This window comes from Rattus norvegicus, chromosome 3 (assembly GCF_036323735.1).
Source record: "Rattus norvegicus strain BN/NHsdMcwi chromosome 3, GRCr8, whole genome shotgun sequence".
Lineage (NCBI taxonomy): Eukaryota > Metazoa > Chordata > Mammalia > Rodentia > Muridae > Rattus > Rattus norvegicus.
In genome coordinates this window covers 166,366,982-166,386,475 of record NC_086021.1, presented here as the reverse complement: position 1 = coordinate 166,386,475, position 19,494 = coordinate 166,366,982, and the positions used below count along the sequence as shown (strand labels likewise).

The 19,494-nt window shown below is 44.4% G+C and overlaps 1 protein-coding gene across 3 annotated transcripts in view; it reads right to left on the bottom strand.

Annotated features, from left to right (window-relative positions):
- The window catches only part of Rpn2 (ribophorin II), a 47,318-nt gene that overhangs the window by 22,797 nt on the left and 5,027 nt on the right, over positions 1-19,494 (bottom strand). For all 3 annotated transcript variants that reach the window (XM_006235379.4, NM_031698.1, XM_039105815.1), the window contains 7 exon segments: positions 13,333-13,428; positions 12,139-12,314; positions 8,547-8,622; positions 7,426-7,560; positions 5,127-5,303; positions 3,080-3,198; positions 466-571 (listed from right to left, as the gene is read on the bottom strand). In XM_006235379.4, coding sequence (XP_006235441.1) covers positions 466-571; positions 3,080-3,198; positions 5,127-5,303; positions 7,426-7,560; positions 8,547-8,622; positions 12,139-12,314; positions 13,333-13,428 — 885 coding nt within the window.

Here is a 19,494-nt window from a genome sequence, read left to right as displayed (position 1 = left end):
AAAAAAAAGATCATAGCATATGGTCAGGTACATCCCCAGAACACACCACAAGCTCATTATAAAACTACACTGTGGGGCTGGGGATTTAGCTCAGTGGTAGAGCGCTTACCTAGGAAGCGCAAGGCCCTGGGTTCGGTCCCCAGCTCCGGAAAAAAGAACCAAAAAAAAAAAAAAAACAAAAACAAAAACAAAAACAAAAAAAAAAAACCTACACTGTAAAAATAAATGAAGGAGAAAGGGCAGGTTATTTATCTTCAGTAGAATTCCAATAAATAAATACAGATGGAATGAAAGAAAAGTCTAAACAGAATGCAGCCCTTGCTTAAAATCCCAGAACAAAGGACACAGAGGTAGGAGGTCACTTTAGCTTGGGTGCAAAAGTCAATATACCAGGTGACAGAGGCTTTGTGCCTTGGTCATTTAAGATATATTAATGGGGCAGTAGGGTACAAGAAAAGCACCTACCTCTACAGTGTTTGCAATGTAACGGTTGTCACCTTCAACTCTGACAGAGAAGTCATAGTAGCCACTGGGAAGTTTAACATTCTTGAAGTTTAGCTCAAAAACATCCCTGTTGGGAGTGAGGGCAACATTAGCAAGAGCTCAAAAGAAGTCCTGAGTGCATCACACTGGCTATAAGAACATCGTCACAGTCACCTCCCTGTACCACTCGGTAGTCTCCAGCTCAGCCACAAATTGTGTGGAAAACAAAGACCGCCCAGGACGTTCAGTGTCCTTTGCTTCCCCCCAGGTCCTCAGAGTCCCGCCCCTGCAGCGCCCTCCTGGAAGGTGCTGTACTACATGCAGGCCTGCAGTCTGACTCCAGCCACCGTCTGCTGTTCATTCTTGGTGGTGGGGATGGAATCCCAGGCCAGGGCGTGCTGCACGCTCCACTGTGCCTCTGCCCCATCCTGCTATCAACAAAACCATGCAACGAATCACCTCCAAGGGCCCAGGGATAGTGGTGTGTGGGGGGGTAGAGCTGTGTGTCATTTGTTCTTATAGTCTCTGTTTTTTAATTTGCAAAAGTTGTTTCTTTTATTTTACAAATTTATAATCCTCTATTTTAAACAGAAAAAGGTAGAGAGCCCCTATAGCCATCAGAAAGATTCCAATGACTTTTAGAGACAAGTTCACCTGGTCATTTCATGTCTATAGGAGGGAAACCTTTACGCTATGGGAAAAACACTTTCTCTCCTCTAACCTCCATATGGCAGTAATCCATTGATACCAAATAAGGTTATATAGAAACCAAGACTTAACTTCCTAGGAAGAATAGTCATTAAAATTATTAGAGACAAATATTTAATCCCATGGGGCAATTGTTTATGATACAGTTACAGACTCTAATTCAGTTTTAAAATGTACCTATGGGGCTAAAGAGGTGACAGTGATTAAGAATATTTTCTGCTCTTGCAGAGGACCTAGGTTCAATTCCCAGCACCCACATGGTAGTTTACAACCATCTATGACTCTAGTTCTAGGTGATCTGATGTCCTCTTCTGACCTCTCTGAGTACCAAACACACATGTAGGACACATACACACATGCAAGCAAAACACACATATACAAAGAATAAAGTAAGTCTAAAGAGAACTTAAGTAGGGCTAGAGAGATGGCTCAGAAGTTAAGAGCACTGTCTGCTCTTTCAGAGGTCCTGAGTTCAAATCCCAGCAACCACATGGTGGCTCACAACCATCTATAGTCAGATCTAGTGCCCTCTTCTGGCCTGCAGGTCTACATGTAGGCAGAAAGTTGTATGTATATACATAATAAATAAACATTTAAAAAAGGAACTTAAATAATAAAATATTATTAAATATTTTAAATAATTAAAATATTATATTCATAGCTAAAAGACTGACAAAAGGCACTATAAAATATGGATATGAAATGTATGAGATAAAAAGTTATCTCTCAGTAGTAGAATTATGGATAATTTATGTTTTTTTATTTTTCTATAATGTAGTACCCATTTATCAGACAAACGTAATATTAAATATGGAGACGACCGCTGCTCAGTGCCACAGGGCATGCCTGAGAGGACCCCGGATACCCAGAGGCCCTAGGTACCATTAAGATGAGCAGATCAGCAGTGGAGAGATGGAAGAGAAAGAGAAACAGATACACAATGAGAAGAAGCAAACTGGAGACTCAATGGTAGCGAAGAACAACCTAATGTGAGTAGCCAGAGATGCCACCTAAGGCCATGGTGAGGTCCTGGCTTGTGCTGCCATGGAGGACTATGTCTGGGTCCCTGGCGCTGCAGTAGCCGGGTCTGTTACCACTAAAGGCCATGCACATGTCCCTAGTCTGGGCTGCCGCTCTGGGTCCATGCTGATAGCTGAGGGCAGTGTAGAGCTAGCCCCACCCCTCGCTTGGACAGTAGAGGAGCGCTCACCCTGACAGTGTGAGCATGGGAGAGCTGTCAGGCTGACCAACTCAGCTACCACCCAGGCCCAGATCCAAGGCCGTGACGTGGCCACCCCAACATCTACCCTGTGAAGGGGCTGGTCCTCCGGAACCAAAGCTGCAGGATCTCCACGACATAGGGCCCCAACAGGATACCCAAGAGGAGTCCCAGTGAGGATCCAGTACTGACAGTGTAGCAGAAGCCAGCTCACTCCCATGAACATTCACAAGAAAAGATATTTGGGCAGAAGGGTGTAGACACACTGTGACACACCCCAGCTTCCCCAGTGAGGTTTTTTTGTTTGTTCATTTGTTTTCTTTTGTGGAGAGGCTGCTAGGACAGAGGGCAGATACAGAGAGATGGGGAGATGAATGGGATTCAGACGCATGATGGGAAATTCACAAAAGAATCAATAAAAAATTTTTAAAAAATTAAATTTAAAAGTAGGTACACAATGACAAGACAGAGCCCACTAGAGAGACAAGGGCAGAACTCGTAAGGGCCATTTATCTTTCTCTTTCTGATTCTCTCCTTAAGATTTATCACATTCCTCAGGTGTGGTTTTGTGACCTGGGTAAGTCCTCTGGGACTGTCACACTGGTTGAAAGTTAACTCTCCAGGGCACAGCACTTGTGGCCTGCCCAGATCTTCATGTGCCAGACTTACCCTACAAGTGAAAAGGGCATCTTCTGCAGGACAGTAGCTCTGGAAGCCACGGACTTAGCATGTTCCAGCTTAACTGCGGCTTGAGCCAGAGGCTGAGACAAAACACTGCTGACTTGCAACTAGAAAGTCAAAACAAACCAAAACACAAATGAATACAACAAAGGCCACAGACTGGGAACTTGGTCTCTGGGGCACTTTATCTACAGGAAGCCAGCTCTACACAACAAGCACCTTTCTTCTGGAATGTGCACGGATGTTGGTCTGCTGCTACGAGAGACCAAATATGAGGACAGAATAGATTACAGAACACTACAGCTAGGGATGAACCCACAGATGAGCCTGCCCAACCAGCTCAGGAGGAAACTAGAGAACAGAGTATGCACAGGAGTGTGGCTGGTTCCAATCCCTTATTTTCACGGTACAGGACCTTGTATGTTGTAGGCAAGAGCTCTACTACTGAGCTACATCCCAAGACTAGTTGCCCGGGCTGGCTCTGAAACATCAATCCTGGTGTAGGCAAGCTTTGAACTTAGGATCCTCCTACCTGAGATTCCCAAGATCACAGGCCTGTCTCACTAGCTTTTACAGCTATAGCTCCATTTTACTTAGCAGAGTGTCTTGCTATGTAACCCAGGCTGCTCTGGAACATGCATATTCCTTCCTGAGCCTGACAAATGCCTCTGAGGTGACAGCTGTCTATCACTATACTCAGTCTAGTGTTCCTTTGTTTTGAACCCTTGTCCTATCAATTCTACTACAGTATCTTAAAAAATAAAAAAAGGATCAGGGATTGATTTATTTACTGGTTTTCTGCCTTCATGCCTGCCTATGTGCATATGTGGGTAGGTGCATGCATGTACACACACCTCTGCACATGTATTTGGAGGCCTTAGGAGGACACTGGTCCTCCTGTGTTGTTCTCCACATCATTCCCTTGAGATAGGGTCTCACTTTGAACCTAGATCTTGCCATTTTTTAGCTAGCAAGCCTCAGTGACAGTCCTGACTCCCTAGCTGCTTCTCATAGCTGATGCTTGGTTTACTGGTGATATGATCACACCCGACTTTGAACTAGGGACTCTTTGTGGCCCTGGCTGTCCTTGAACTCAGAGGCCTCTGCCTTCCGAGTGCTGAGATTATAGGTCTGCACCAGCACCATCTGGCCCCCTGGCTCTTTACTTGGGTGTTGGGAATCTGAGTGGAGATCCTCATGCTTGCACAGTAAGCACAGCAAGTATACTTACACAGTAAGTATCCTCATGAGCATAGGAATTACTCTTATCCAGTGAGCCATTTTTCTAGTCTCAGTACCTATCATTTTTGGAAATCTAGTATATGCTGATTACTAGGCATCCCATCAACTGTCGAAGGCAGACAGTATCATCCATAATTTATAGATAAAGAAACTGAGAATGTGGGAGTTTCAGGAGGCTAAACACTGCCATAGTCCACATGGTCAATTAAGGGGTAAAGTCAGGATTCAGCATACTGTTGTTGAATGTACATGTATGTATCCAGCTTCAAAGCCAATATTTTTTCCACTGTGTTCTCTAAATTACACCTGAGCTCGCAGAATTATACTATAGAGGATATTTCTCAGCCTGCTCTTACACTGGGAGACACAAGTTGTACCAAGGGAAACAGACAATTTTGAAATATGGGGAACCTTAGCAAGTTATCAAAATCAAACTTATAGGACAGATGGAACTGCCCTGTGTGGAATCTCAACACCAACATAAACAAAATGCTAACTTTAATAAAGATCTGAGATGAAAACTTCTAGAAGCCAGAAGATAGCATCAGATCGCCAGGCACTGGAGTTGTGAGCTGCCAGGTTGGTGCTGGAAAATAAACTCCAGTCCTCTGCAAGAGCAGCAGTGCTCTTTACTGAGTCATTTCTCCAGCCCCATTTCCTTCTAATGCTGCGAAAGCATTTGTGCCTAGCTACCCGTGTCTATTTATTGGGATATGCTCATGAGGGCTACAACTCATCTCAGTTTTGCTCTGGAACTAGCATGAGAATGGCAGTCTTGGGCAGGGGGTCATACCCGCAGGATAGCCTGTTCTTGAGTGTCAGAAGCAGAGCCCTCAGGAACAACCACCACTGGTACGTGATAGCGATTCTGGGACAATGCAGCAGCAGCAGAGGCCACACTGAAGGCTTCTGAGAGGGACTCAAAGTTCTTCTTGCTGAAGATTGTGTTCATGAGCTGGATGACCTGATCCTGAGAGCAAAGGGAAACAAGGCTCAGATCCTGTGCAGGAGTTAGAGGACCTCCCCACCCCCACACCAGTCCTTGTGAATCAGTACACCCAACATTAATTCAAATGAGGAATTAAAGGGGAATAAATTCTGCATTTAAACTAAAATTTGAACTTGATGGTTTTTAATATAACCTTCTATTATCAATAGAAATTCATCCATTTATTTGTTAATCCTTTAATGACTGGTTAATATACAAATGCAAACTACCCCAGGTAACTGCTGAGATATGCAAGTGGAGGCTAAAACTCACGTAACAGTAGCCATCTGTTAAACACCAGGCCGTGAACATTGCTTTACAAGCACTACCTCAAGTCACCACAGCCCCCACAGACCGAAGGCTGTCCATGCTCTCTAAAAAGGAAACTAAGGCTAATGCTGCTAAGTTTTAACACAGAAGGGAGGGAAGGAGGAAGGAAAAGCAGGAAAAATTTGTCTCAGAACCTGCCACAAAAATTGTTCTGCCCTAATTGCCAAAATCCTCTCAGCTAGACTGTCTTTCTCCCTGACCTCTCTTTGAGCAATACGCTGGGCTAAGTCTGCATTCATAAGGGCACATTTTCTGGTCAAAGTATGGACTAGAAAGAAACTAAAATTTCGCTCTCTACTAAGAACCCAGAGGCTGCATAAAGAAGAAAAATGAAAAGCAATTTTAAAACAAGTGGACCTAAAAGGCATGATTATAATTCTGGAGGCTGTTTGCCTAGGAGGAAACATTTTCTACTTCAATCAGTTTTGTTTTTTAAAATCTACCATCTAACAAAAGAGCTCCTTCTTCCTGACAGCGTTATTCACAGTCGACATGAAATAATTTTCTGTAATTGTACCAATTACTTTTTTCCATCAGTAGGCTGTTGACACGTTAAAATGGGTGACTGTTCACCAGAATTGTTATGTCAAAAACAGTGACAGCAAAATTACTCCAGCCAAATACCTGGTTAGTAACAGCTTGGGAATAAAACAAGGAAAAGTTTAAGTTATATGTGTAGAGTCAGCAGTCCATCTGTCTAAAAGTATACAGAAAACCCCCAAATGATTTGTACCAGAAGACCCTGCATTCCTCAATGTTCATGCTGACAGAAATGAAAAGAAAGCCTGATACTTCTAGTACTCCTACACTTAGGAAGAAAGATTGGACACAATAAGAATGCAAAGATATGAACAAAGAATTAGAAAATTAATTCTAGCTACCCAAGATAGATGTTACTTGCTGGTTATATAAAGACATTTGCATAATGCATTAAAATAATGTAAGACCCAGCTTTAAATGCAAATCTTTCCTCTAAAACTTTTAAGTAACAGAACTTGCATCTTAAGTACTCGAGACCAAAGGTTGGTAGCCTCACACACAGGGGACAGAGAGGTTTTACTCAAAAATATACATCACACGGTTGGGGATTTAGCTCAGTGGTAGAGTGCTTGCCTAGGAAGCGCAAGGCCCTGGGTTCGGTCCCCAGCTCCGAAAAAAAGAACCAAAAAAAAAAAAAAAAAAAAAAAAAAATATATATATATATATATATATATATATATATATATATACACACACACACACACACACACATCACACACACTCTAAACTAAAATCGTTCAGGTTATCAAGAGCCTCTTAAAAACAAATACAAACAAAAAGCCACACACAAAAATAAAACCTAATGTTTAGCAGTATCTGGTTGACACACATGCTTCTCATAGAAACAGCATGAAGATCTCCATCTACCAGATAACATTATCTGGATTAGCTGCTGATGAGGATGAAGGGAAGAAGGGACAAGGGGCAATTCTGAGTCCAGGGCACTTCATGCCAAAAGGAGACTGAAAAGCAGACAGGAGACAGGCAGGAAGGGCTGTGGGAGGAGAAAGGAGAGCAAACCAGGATAATACACTTGACTCTGCCCCTTCTATGATATGCAAGTGCCTCACATAAACAAGTGTGACAATTTATTTACATGCCTGTCACACTGATTAGCAGCATTAATACCTTTCTATTTCTCATTCTTTAAAACCTAATGTAAATCATGATTAACCACACCCGAGGTGTGTGCAATGCCTTCGAGCTCCATGCTTGACAATCGTTAGACACGCACCTCCTTGATGGACGGTTCAGTCCCCACATGGTCCATGAGCTTGTAGGTGGCAGCAACAAACAATGCTGTAAGTTCCAGGCCTTCCTCAAACTGGAGATACACACCCCCTAGTTCGTCCAGGCGAGCAACAAGGTCCTGTCACAAAAAAAACAGATGCATGTTGGGACACAGAGATCACAGAAAGAAGATACAGAAAGCACTGTGACCCCCGAGAGCTGGCCTTTCTGAACAGTCTGAGCCTGAAGACCACCAAAGCCACTTCGTACTTTCTACAAACATAAACAAGTGAAACGCACCGGCAGACCGGCAGAGTCTGTCAGCCTTGGCAGCCTCCCATAGCCCCCTGTGCTGCCAAGCCCTAAGGGTCAGGGCACTGAAGCAGCCACTGGTTTGAGCAGAACAGTGATCCCAGCTGCGACTGCCAGAAAGCACACGATGCACGGAAGCCATAGCCATGCACTTGGATAGCGCCTATGAAGCGCAGCACTTCTCACTTCTCCTCAGCTACGGCTTTTCCTGAGGAGCAGAACGAAGCAGCTACTGTGCCTGTGAGGTACACATCAAGACACTGCCACAACTGCTTGGCGTCATTGCCTATACAGCTCTTGAGGGCGGCCCAAGGAACAGAATTCGGGCTTAGGACTGAGCAAGAGTAAAAACATGAGCCAGGCAGAGTAGCACACACTTAAAACCCTAGCACTCAAGAAGCAAGGCAGGAAGATGCCAACTTTAAGACCAGTAAGTGTTACATAATGAGACTGTCTCAACCCCAAAATACCCACCAACAGTGGCCACTTAACAGGCAGCTAGTCTATATATATATATATAGGTTCTTTTAACCTTGCTGGGCCCCACAACTAGCAAACAGGGAAACAGAGGCTCAGAGCATCAAATACCTTACCTCCAATTACAAAGCAGTAACTGGCAGAGAAAAGCATCTGAGTTTGACTTATTGGTCCCATGACCTATGGCCAATATTAGTCTAACAAATATTCTCTAGTCCTATTGCTTAAATTAAAGAGCAAAGCACATTGGACCATGAATGTAAAAGACACACAGCCGACTACAAGAGACCAGTCATGTCCACGTGCACGAAAAGACAGGAGCTCAGAGACTCATACCTCGATCTCTTCTACAATGTTCCTCAGGTCAGCCTGCTGGGATAGGTGGGATGCTGTGTGCAGAGCCTGGACGGTTCTGGAAGGTAGAGAGTAGAGCACTGAGACTAAGATTTAGTTAAATGCATAGGAAGGCACTCTCCTCTGTGTTGTAAATATACCATGCTAGCCTCAAACTGGCTGCTTGTCAGTCCTCTACCTTCTCATTCAAGGCTAAAGAAATACATTTGCAAATTGCTGGCAGAAGTTGGAGCAAACTAAAGCACACAAGGCCAAGATGGTGCTCCCAGCATCCTGATGCAAGGTCTGCCAGGGACACTCCCTCAGGCATATGAGACAGAAAAGGCACAGACTGAGTTTTAACATAGTCTTATTTTCTTCTAACATTTATTTAGTATTCTCTCTATGAGAATACATACATAATACATACTTAATTCTTATGAGCAATGACTTTATACTACCTACATGTATCAGTATTTACTCTGTTTAAAACTTCACTTTTTAAAATTTTTGCAGATGGGTCTTATGTTGCCCAGGGTGGCCTCAAATTTGCTGATGATGACCTTAAATTCCTGGTCCTCCTGCCTCTACTTCCTGAGTGCTGGAATCACAGGCGGATACCACATACCTGTTTTATGTAGTACTGGGAATTAAATCCAGGACCTCAAGTATGCTGTGAGAGCACTCTATCCACTACAGCCCTCCAACAGTAGTCTACCAACTAAGCTATATACCAAGCTCCTTAATCTCAAAATTCAAAATAAAGTGAATTCAGTGGTATTTACTATAGTCACAATGTCCAACCACCACATCTGTTTATGTACAGAACATTTCCCTGAGTTCCAGATACAGTCCTAGAGTATTAATTAAGCAATTTCTCTTTACAGAGTTCACCTCAGCCACCTCCCAGCAACATAATCTACACATTGTTTGTTCTAGATAGTCTCGTAGATGGAGTCACGTAGTAGTCCTCTTGTTGGGAAGGTGCCGAGCATCCGTTTCCAGCTCTTGGGACCCGTAGCATTCTACCACTGGATATAGTCTCTAATCCGTGACCTTTTCTTTTTGGCTTTTGAGGCTCATTCATAATGTGGCACATGTCAGCACTTCACTCTTTGTTTTTTACTCACATATTTTTATTAAGAGGATATTCTAGGGGTTGGAGAGACAGTTCAGTGGTTAAGAGCACTGACTGCTCTTCCAAAGGTCCTGAGTTCAATTCCTAGTAACCACATGATGGCTTATAACTATCTGTAATGGGATCTGATGCCCTCTTCTAGTGTAATGAACAGTGACAGTGTACTGACAGTGTACTTACATACATAAAATAAAATCGTAAGAAAAAGATTTTTTGGGATTGGGGATTTAGCTCAGTGGTAGAGTACTTGCCTAGCAAGCGCAAGGCCCTGGGTTCGGTCCCCAGCTCCGAAAAAAAGAAAAGAAAAAAAGAAAAAAAAAAAAAAGATTTTTTTTAAAAAAAGTATATTCTATAAGAAAAGTATATTCTATATTTTGTTGTGTATGTGGGTACACATCTTTAATGGCAGCCCTCGAGAGGCAGAGGCAGGTGGATATCTGTGAGTTCAAGGCCAGCCTAGTCTAAAGAGTGACAGCTAGGACTATATAGAATCTGTCTCCAAAAAAAAAAAAAAAAAAAAAAAAAAGGTTGTCCTCTGACTTCCACATATCACAGTGTACATTCCTCTCCACACACACACACACACACACACCTACCTAAATAACAATAACAAGAAAACATTCTAGGGTGGAATGTGACAGTTATACATGTCATTTTTTTTTAATTAGGTTTTTTTTTCTGTTAATGCAGATGTCTGGATGGAGAACAAAGCAGTTCTCAGGGTAAAATGAGGGCAGCTGAGGCCCCCTGGTGGTCAAACGGTCTGCAGCCTCAGCACTGTAATTCCTAAGGGATGCCTGAGCCCCATGTGGTTTTAAGTGTCAGGGAATGTAGAGCAAGAATCTGTCTTCTTAGGGGCTGGGGATTTAGCTCAGTGGTAGAGCGCTTACCTAGGAAGCGCAAGGCCCTGGGTTCGGTCCCCAGCTCCGAAAAAAAAGAACAAAAAAAAAAAAAAAAAAAAAATCTGTCTTCTTGTGTCAAGATCAAAACAATTTAGATTCCCATTTCAGAAAGGTAATTCTATTAAGATGCCAAGCTGGAAAACAGAAGTGTCACAATGTAAGGAGAGAAGTCCCATGAGCATTCAGCTACTCCTACAGGGCCTTTTGGTTTGGTTTCTATGGTACAGGCCTTGCGCACGGTAGGTAAGTGTTTTGCTCTCCATTTCCAGCCCCTAATCCCAGTGTTCTGAAAGGAGGAGTTGGCACCATCAACCTGTTAAAACACGATGAACAAAAGCAACTCAGGGAGGACCGTTTATTTGGCTAACACTTCTATATCATAATTCATCATCAAAGGAGATCAGGGCGGGAACTCAAACAGAGCAGGAACCTGAAGGCAGGAGCTGAAGGAACAAAATGAGTTCCAGGAGAACAAGGGCTACAGAGAGAAACCCTGTCTTGCAAAAACAACAGTAACAAAAACCAGACAATTTGTCTCAAAACAATGTGGACTGCACCTGAGGAGCAACACCTGATTAATCTCTGCCCTCCTTACTCAGGCACACAAGAGTATCTGCATACACACAAGCATGCACTCACATGTGGGGTGAATCATTCCTAGAAGGTGCTTTTTCTCACCTATGCCTTTTGCAGAGGACCAGATTTGGTTCTATAGAAAATGTTATCCTCTCAGAACCCCATGTGCCCAACAGACGCTGCTTCTCACAACACTCAAGAATCCAGTAAGATTCTGTTCTTACAGAGCCCCTAGTGCCAAAGCCGCAACAAACCAGGCCAAGCCTCACCACAAACTGCATGCAGCTCACTGTCCTCAGTCCTTGCCCCAGCTTCCACCTGTCTGTGTGGATGGTGGGCTTACCCTGCCTCAGCCCTTGCCCTCTGCCTGATACGTCTGTGTGAGTCCCATAAGGCCAAGGACCAGACCTTGCTGCCTTAACTCAAGTGCTAGTCACTGGAGCTGGGGAGATGGCTTAGTTGGTACATGCTGCCATGCAGGCGCGATGAGTTCAGAGTCCTAGCACCCATGTAAAAGATGGAGAAGGCAGTGTGTCTGTAACCTCAGTATAAGCAGGACCCTTGGAGCTCATTAGCCAGCTGTCTCAAAAAACAAGTCAGAATGCCCAGTGTGATGGCACATGCCATAATTCCAGTACTTGGAAGGCAGAGGCAGGTAGATCTCTGTGAGTTCAAGGTCAGCCAGGTCTGCACAGTTTCAGGACAGCCAGGTATACATAGTGAGACCTGCCTAAAATTTAAAAACGAAACAAAACCCAAGGTGGAAAGTGACTAAGGAAGATACCTGCTATTGACCTTTGGCCTCCACTTGCAAACACACCCCCACGCCCTACCCTACAATCACAACAGTGTCTGTCACATCTAGCAGAGTACCTGGCACACAGCAGATGTCTAGAAATGTGTGCTGCAGAAATGAATGACCTTCTCAGGTCGGTAACCAACACAAATGAAGCTCACAGTCTTTAACCCGGCAACTTACGCCAGCACAGTCTCCTCCTTGCTGAGGCGAGCGGTAAGGGCACCAAGGGCTTCATGGGATGCCAAGGGAAGACCAAAGCCACTGAGGGCGGCAACTGCATGGTAGATTTGGGCAACGGAGGAGTCCTCGCTGACTGCTGCCAGAAGCAGATCTCTGGTCTCATTCGAAACAGATATCTAGGAAAGGAGTGGCAGGCAGTTAGAACAGGTTACAGCAATTTGTGGAAGGCACACAGACCATGGGAGGAGCATAGCTGCCAAGGCCACGTCCACTCAGCACCCAGAATCAAGTGTTCATACCGTCAACACCATCTCTGTTCTGACTGATTTTTTTTGCCAACTTGACATAAGCTAGAGTTGCCTGGGAAGACAGAACCTTGACTGAGGAAATGCCTCACTAAGACTGGCATATATAGTCAAGTCTATAGACCGTTTTCTTGATTAAAAATTGATGTGGGCGGTGTCTCCTCTGAGCAGGTGGTCCTGGGGTGTATAAGAGAGCAGGCTGACCAAGCCGTGAGGAATGCAGGTAAGCATCTATCCTCTATTCCCTCTTCTCCAGTTCCTGCCTCAAGTTCCTACACTGACTACTTTCGATGATGAACTGTGATGTGGAGTACAAGTCAAACAAACCCCCCACTCCCACTCGAAGTTGCTTCTGGTCATGGCATTTCATCACAGCAATAGAAAACCCTAACTCAGACAACCTCTTGAAAGACAACAATACGTTGCTTTGCTTGTCTAGTTAAAGTAATCTAGATCAACAAAATGATCTAGATAGAATCTAAAGTGAGGACACTGTTTATAAATGTTAAAGGAGAAGGGAAAGGGAACCTCAAGGCCTTCCAGAAGAGAGATAAGAACTGTAAGAAAAGGTGATCTAAAAGCTATTACAGTGAACACTTAAAGGGAAATAGACTTTCTTTTTTTTTTTTTTTTTTTCCCTTTTTTTCAGAGCTGGGGACCGAACCCAGGGCCTAGCAAGCGCTCTACCACTGAGCCAAATCCCCAACCCCGGAAATAGACTTTCTTATAGAAATAAAATTATGTGGATGGAATTCTATCCCACACCAACTGTTTGTCATTGTTAAAATTATATTAACAATCTGACATTATGTTCCCTTTAAAAATGTTCTTTATTGCAAACAAACAAACAAACAAACAAACAAATGGCAGTATAGGAACCTGGGCTCACCTCACAACCTGAGAGGACTTGGCTGGATTGGGCAGCATAGAAGAGAGAATCCACGTTGCTGGGATCAAGGTTTGACTTGATGAAAGCACACGCTTTCTAAACACAGGAAAAAGTCAAGGATAAGCGGTGACATAATGCAGTAACTAGGAAAGGTGAAAGTGTAGGCTGCAAAATAAAATCCTAACCCATCTATAGAGGCTCAAAGTGAGGACTGCTCTGGTGTAGTTTGTCAATAGTTATTTTCCACAGGACACTACTACCCCAAACTGCTGACTTCACACAAGGAACAGCAAGGCTAAAGAGGGTGAAAACCACTTAACAAATGTCCCGCTCTGGCTGTGCCCTGTGCTGGGTGTCACAATGCTCTTCCTTTTGATGAGCATGAGGTCCTCCAAGACAGTAGTACCATTATCTCCTTTAGCAGGAAAAGGAACTGGGACTGCCTGTGGAGGATGGCAGAGTTAAGTGTCCCCTGATGGCAAGTTTCCCAGTGTCATGGCTCTGAAGCCATGTGAGACAATCTAAAGTGACTTTAAAGGTGTCTCTTCTTCCCGGCTCAGGCCCAAACATTACCATGCATCTAACCACCCAAGCCAGAGCTGGGAATTCTGGCTGACTCTTCTCTTCCCCCCAAGGCTACCCAGTCTGCTTCCTTTCCACTGACCCCTGGCCCATCACTGCCCTGGGCAGGTCCTTCTCCCCTCTCACCTCATTGTTACAGCCCTCTTTTAACTGCTTCCAGGCGTGCAATCTACTCTGTACAAGGACCCATGTTGCTTTGCTATTAAAGCCCTTGTGGTCACCATCATGTCCAGAGAAGATCCAAAGTTGCCAACACAGCACAAAATGTCCAAGTGGCATATCATCAGCAAGGCCACCTCAGACCCCAGAATCTTAATCTCCCGAATTTGCCAGTTGAACAATTTTCCTGTCCTCGGATTACCCACCCCCATCCATTTTCCTTGTCTCTCCTGTCTACCAAATGAGGTCCTCCCTTCACCTCTGCCCAGATGTGCCTGTCCCATGTGGCCTTTGATGACATTCATCCATGGCAGGCCACAGTCCACTCTTGCCCTGTTTCCCAAAGCACTTGCCACAGGTGGTCAGTGCTGGCTGCCAGAGAACATTGCTTCCATCACAGTAAGTGAGCACAAAACAAAATCCAACCACTTCTGTTCCACTGAACTACAAGGAAGACAAGTTACATTGCTAAACACTTTGAATCAGACAGTATAATATAACTGCCAGGCATGGTAGCACATATTGTCAATCCCAGTAATCAGAACACAGGGATAGGCTGAGAGTTCGAGACCAGCTTGGTCTACATAGTGAGTTCAAGGATAGTCACAGAGCTCTGCAGAGAGACCCTGTCTTAAAATAAAACAAGACAAAAACCCTAAAACCTCAGCTATTTAAAATTTTATGGCCAACCCAGCCAAAAGTGGGTGCTTCTGGCACTGGGGATGCTGTTCAGAGATAGAATGCTTGCCTAAGGCTGGAGAGATGGCTCAGTGGTTAAGAGCACGGACTGCTCTTCCAGAGGTCCTGAGTTCAATTCACAGCAACCACATGGTGGCTCACAGCCATCTGTAATGGGATCTGATGCCTTCTTCTGGTGTGTCTGAAGACAGCTACAGTGTACTACATACATAAAATAAATAAATAATTCTTAAAAAAAAAAAAAAAAAGAATGCTTGCCTAACTTGCTCAAGTCCTGGAATATGATCCTTAAATCACAGAAAAGAAAAAGCAGGGACCTCTGGGAAATGGACTGGGGAGCAGGAGTGGGCAAGGCATGATACTGCTTGGTGCCTTCCCCCAACAGCTGAGCTGCATTATGTCATATCTCACTAACGGCCTGGGTCACTCAAACCAAAACGAATCCTTTGAAAACTGTTAGGAACAAAACTTAAGATCCTCAAAACAAATGAGTTTCAACTTTAGTGCAGTTTGAAAGAATCAGAGGGAAAAAACCCTTCGTCTTCTATAAATTGGGATCTGAAGGAAACTGGTTCTTTTATGAAGGAAACGCCACACACAACAAAGAAGTGCTCTGCTGCCCTCTGGTGCTTTATAAGTGAAAAGACAGCGTCAGGCCCTCACAGGTAAGGTACCGCCTTCCCCACTTCAAAAGTGGCAATCTGATGCCTCTTGGGAATTTCTTGTCCCATCCTTGTCCCGACCCTACACATGGACACTTCTACTGTCTTAAGTCCACAGAGAATTAGACCAAGATCTGGAGAAGCAAAGCAGGGGAACCAAGGTCATTCCTAAGTGGGAGAGCTCACCTTCAAAGCCAGATGGCCTGGCTGTGCCCTCTTCTCTAAGAAGCTGCTAAAATGACCTGTTCTGAAGTAGATTCAGCATTGGACCTGCTCTAATATTACAGGGACAATCAGGGTCAAGAGCAAGAATGTTCAGTGTCTTCAAGCAGCAGTGGGAGTGGGGAAACTTCCTAACACCCGCCCACGCCCCTCAGTGAGTGCCCCTCTGTTTCAGGGTTGGGACTTGAGCTGGCTCTTCTAGGGAATGTGCATTACATATAACTACAGTTATAGGTGCTCTCCACATTCCAGACACCTTACCAACTGGAGGCTGAGAACCATTCCACACATCTGGTACCTACACACCCCATATCTTTGTGCCCCTTTTAAAAACCCCAAGGATCCCAGCATCCTGTTGAGCAAAGAGCCCCCATGCTTTCTTCTACCTTTCCTCTTCCAGCCTCTAAACCTAGTCAGATACCACACCCCACATGGCTCTTCCCTGCCGCCTTCTCCCTCAGCGCTTTAGCATCGACTCCCAGACCTTCTGGCCTTCTCAGACCTCACACTATGCAGACATGTCCTTTGCCACTAAGCCCAGGTTCCACACACAACGCCAACTGCACTTTCCAGATCTCTGTCCAGCTGCCCTAGACACCAACTCCTAGCAGACATTTCACTAGTGAGCCCCACACTTTATAGAGGCTCCAATACCTCATCAGCTCAATTCCTCTCCTTCAACTGATAACCCATAATGCATGCAAAAAGTTCAAGTCTTATTTCAAACACCATCCACCCTTGTCTTTTGACCTGTCTTCTTTCCATGCAATCCCAGCTCAATTCACACCTTCAGCCCTAATCAATGTCCCCTCAGACTCTCAATGCCAGCAAAGAACATCTGTAGAGGAATGTGTGCCTCGAACACAGATCCGATGATTCACAAACCCTCCTGCACTCTGATCCTACTAAAATTTGACACTAATCTAACATTCCAACCTCATTTGCTACACTTTACAATACCAAACCTCTGTAGCTGCCACCGCTCTACTGCATGTTCCCCAAGTTGTCAACTCTCTCCTCAGGGACCCCCACACTCTGAGGAAAGACAGCAGCACTGAAGCACTAATACAGCACACCAGTGTCTGTGTTAGGCACTGTCTGAACTCGCTTGAATCAGTTATGAACAGGACAAAAAAATGCCTCAATATTAACAATGATAACTACAGCTACCCTGGGTGTGGGTGTGGGTGTGAGGGTGGGGAGGTGCTCTATGGCACTGTCTGATTTCACTTTCATACTACCGATGGGCTACAGAACATAACCCTCTTTCCACAGAAAGAACTGACTGATGCCTGTGATCTTCCTTTCAGGCTAAAATAATTCACTTTAAGAATTCACAAGACTGGGGCTGGAGAGATAGCTCAGTGCTTAAGAGCACTGCTCTTCCAGAGGTCCCAGCAATCACATGGTGGCTCACAACCATCTGTAATGTGGATCCGATGTCCTCTTCTGGTGTGTCTTTTTTTTTTTTTTTTTTCTTTTTTCTTTTTTTTTTTTCCGGAGCTGGGGACCGAACCCAGGGCCTTGCGCTCGCTAGGCAAGCGCTCTACCACTGAGCTAAATCCCCAACCCCAAACAATACCAAGCTTTACTTCACTTTTTTTTTTTTTTTTGGTTCTTTTTTTTTTCGGAGCTGGGGACCGAACCCAGGGCCTTGCGCTTCCTAGGTAAGCGCTCTATCACTGAGCTAAATCCCCAGTCTGGTGTGTCTTAAGACAGTGACACTGTATTCATATGTAAAATAAATTAATCTTAAAAAAAAAAAAAATCACAAGACCATGAGGAAAAGTCTGCTTCCTTAATATAGTCACACACAAGAAGAAAGCACTGGGCAGAAACAAGGGATGACTATAAGGGGAAATCTGAATAAGCTGAATCCTAGACTGCAGGGATTAGCAAATGTTTCCTATAAAGGCCCGATGAGCATTTTGGGACTTGCAGCCAGACCGTCTAGAAACTACTCGGTATGTTGTTAAGGTACAGAGCAGCAGTAGGTCATATGTACATAAATGGGTGTAGTTGTATTTCTTTTTTTTTTTTTTTTTGGTTCTTTTTTTCGGAGCTGGGGACCGAACCCAGGGTCTTGGGCTTCCTAGGCAAGCGCTCTACCACTGAGCTAAATCCCCAACCCCTGTAGTTGTATTTCAATAAACCCCCATTTACAAAAACAAGCTTCAACACAGACGTGACTATAGGAACCAGTCTGTCACCTTTCTCCATTCAGATCCACTGGCAGACATTCGTGATTAAACTCTTCCAGGTCTTGTTTTCTCCGCTGTTTATAAGGGAATGTTTCTGACAATACAGACACATGAAGATAACTCAAAAGAACACGGCCATACAAACTTCTCAAGTAATACTGATTCCAGCCCAGGATACAATATATCATGCCAGAAAGCCAAGAAGAAGCGTGTCGTCCCCCTACCCTACCCCATCTCCACACACAGAGCACTGATACGAATTAAAAGACACTGTCAAGGATTCCCAGTCCTGGCCATGACAAAATTAACTTTACCTCTTTTACTAGTAACCACGAAACTAAGCACAACTGAGACACTAGATAACAGATAGTACCCACTTTACCTCTTTTACTAGTAACCACGAAACTAAGCACAACTGAGACATTAGATAATAGATAGTACCCACTGTGATACCCCACACCCCACTTTGAGACAGAGCCTTTCATGCAGCCCCTGCTAGCCTGGAACTCACTATGTAGACCAGGCTGACCTTAACTCAAGAGATTGTCCCACTTCTGCTTCCCAAGTGCTGGGAAGGGGGTGCACCACCTCGCCCAGCTACACTGTGACTCTTGAGCAAGAAGGAAATAGCATAAATGGGCATTCGTTGTTTGTGATGCAGAGACTACCTCAAACACACACTGACAGACCAAGGAAGCAGACCATGGTGCGCAGCAGTGCTGGATCAGCGATGGCTGAGCCAGCCAGGGCTCCTGCTGCCAAGCCTGGCAGCCTCAGTCTGACCTTTGTCACAGACAACCTGCAGGAGTTTCGTCCTTCCTCCACCACGGCAGTCCTGGGAACTGAACTCACCAAGGCCACCAGATTTGGTGGCAGGTACCTTTACTCATTGAGTCAATTTAGTCACACAAATGGGTGGTTTTTAAATCTTAATTTATGGTAATTTATTATGAAGTCATAGAAAATTAAGAAATACTCAGGAAAAATGTTTTAGCCTAACTGTCCATGATTTTGTAATGAATACACACACCCTAAACCCAGAAAACATTTCAATTGCAACGTATTCTGCTTACTGAAAATAAAATACATCCAAATTGCCAAACACATTACTACTGCTGATTAATGTACGTGAGTCTTCCACCTTGAGCTCCCATGTAAGTTGTTAGCCATGCACCTAGCACTTTTCAAACACATGTTGTGGAGCTGGGGAGATGGCTCAGTGGCTAAGAGCACTAACTGCTCTTGCAGAGAGCCAGGGTTCAGTTCCAAGGCCCCAAACAGCCTCACAATCATCTGCAACTCCGGTTTCAGGGGATCTGATGCCCTCTCCTGGGCTCTTGCTCACAAAGCACACGTGATACACATACATGTAGGCAAAACTCTTACACATAAAATAAGTAAATCTAGGGGTTGGGGATTTAGCTCAGTGGTAGAGCCCTTGCCTAGGAAGTGCAAGGCCCTGGGTTCGGTCCCCAGCTCTGGAAAAAAAACAAATAAGTAAAATAAGTAAATCTAAAAACATTTAGAAGTACACAAACCAAATCCATGTTGCATTGTGCAGTTTCACAGAGTTCTGGAAGCTTCTAAAGGCTCTTGCTAGCTCTCCTTTCCCCCAGAAACAACCACATGCCCCTACA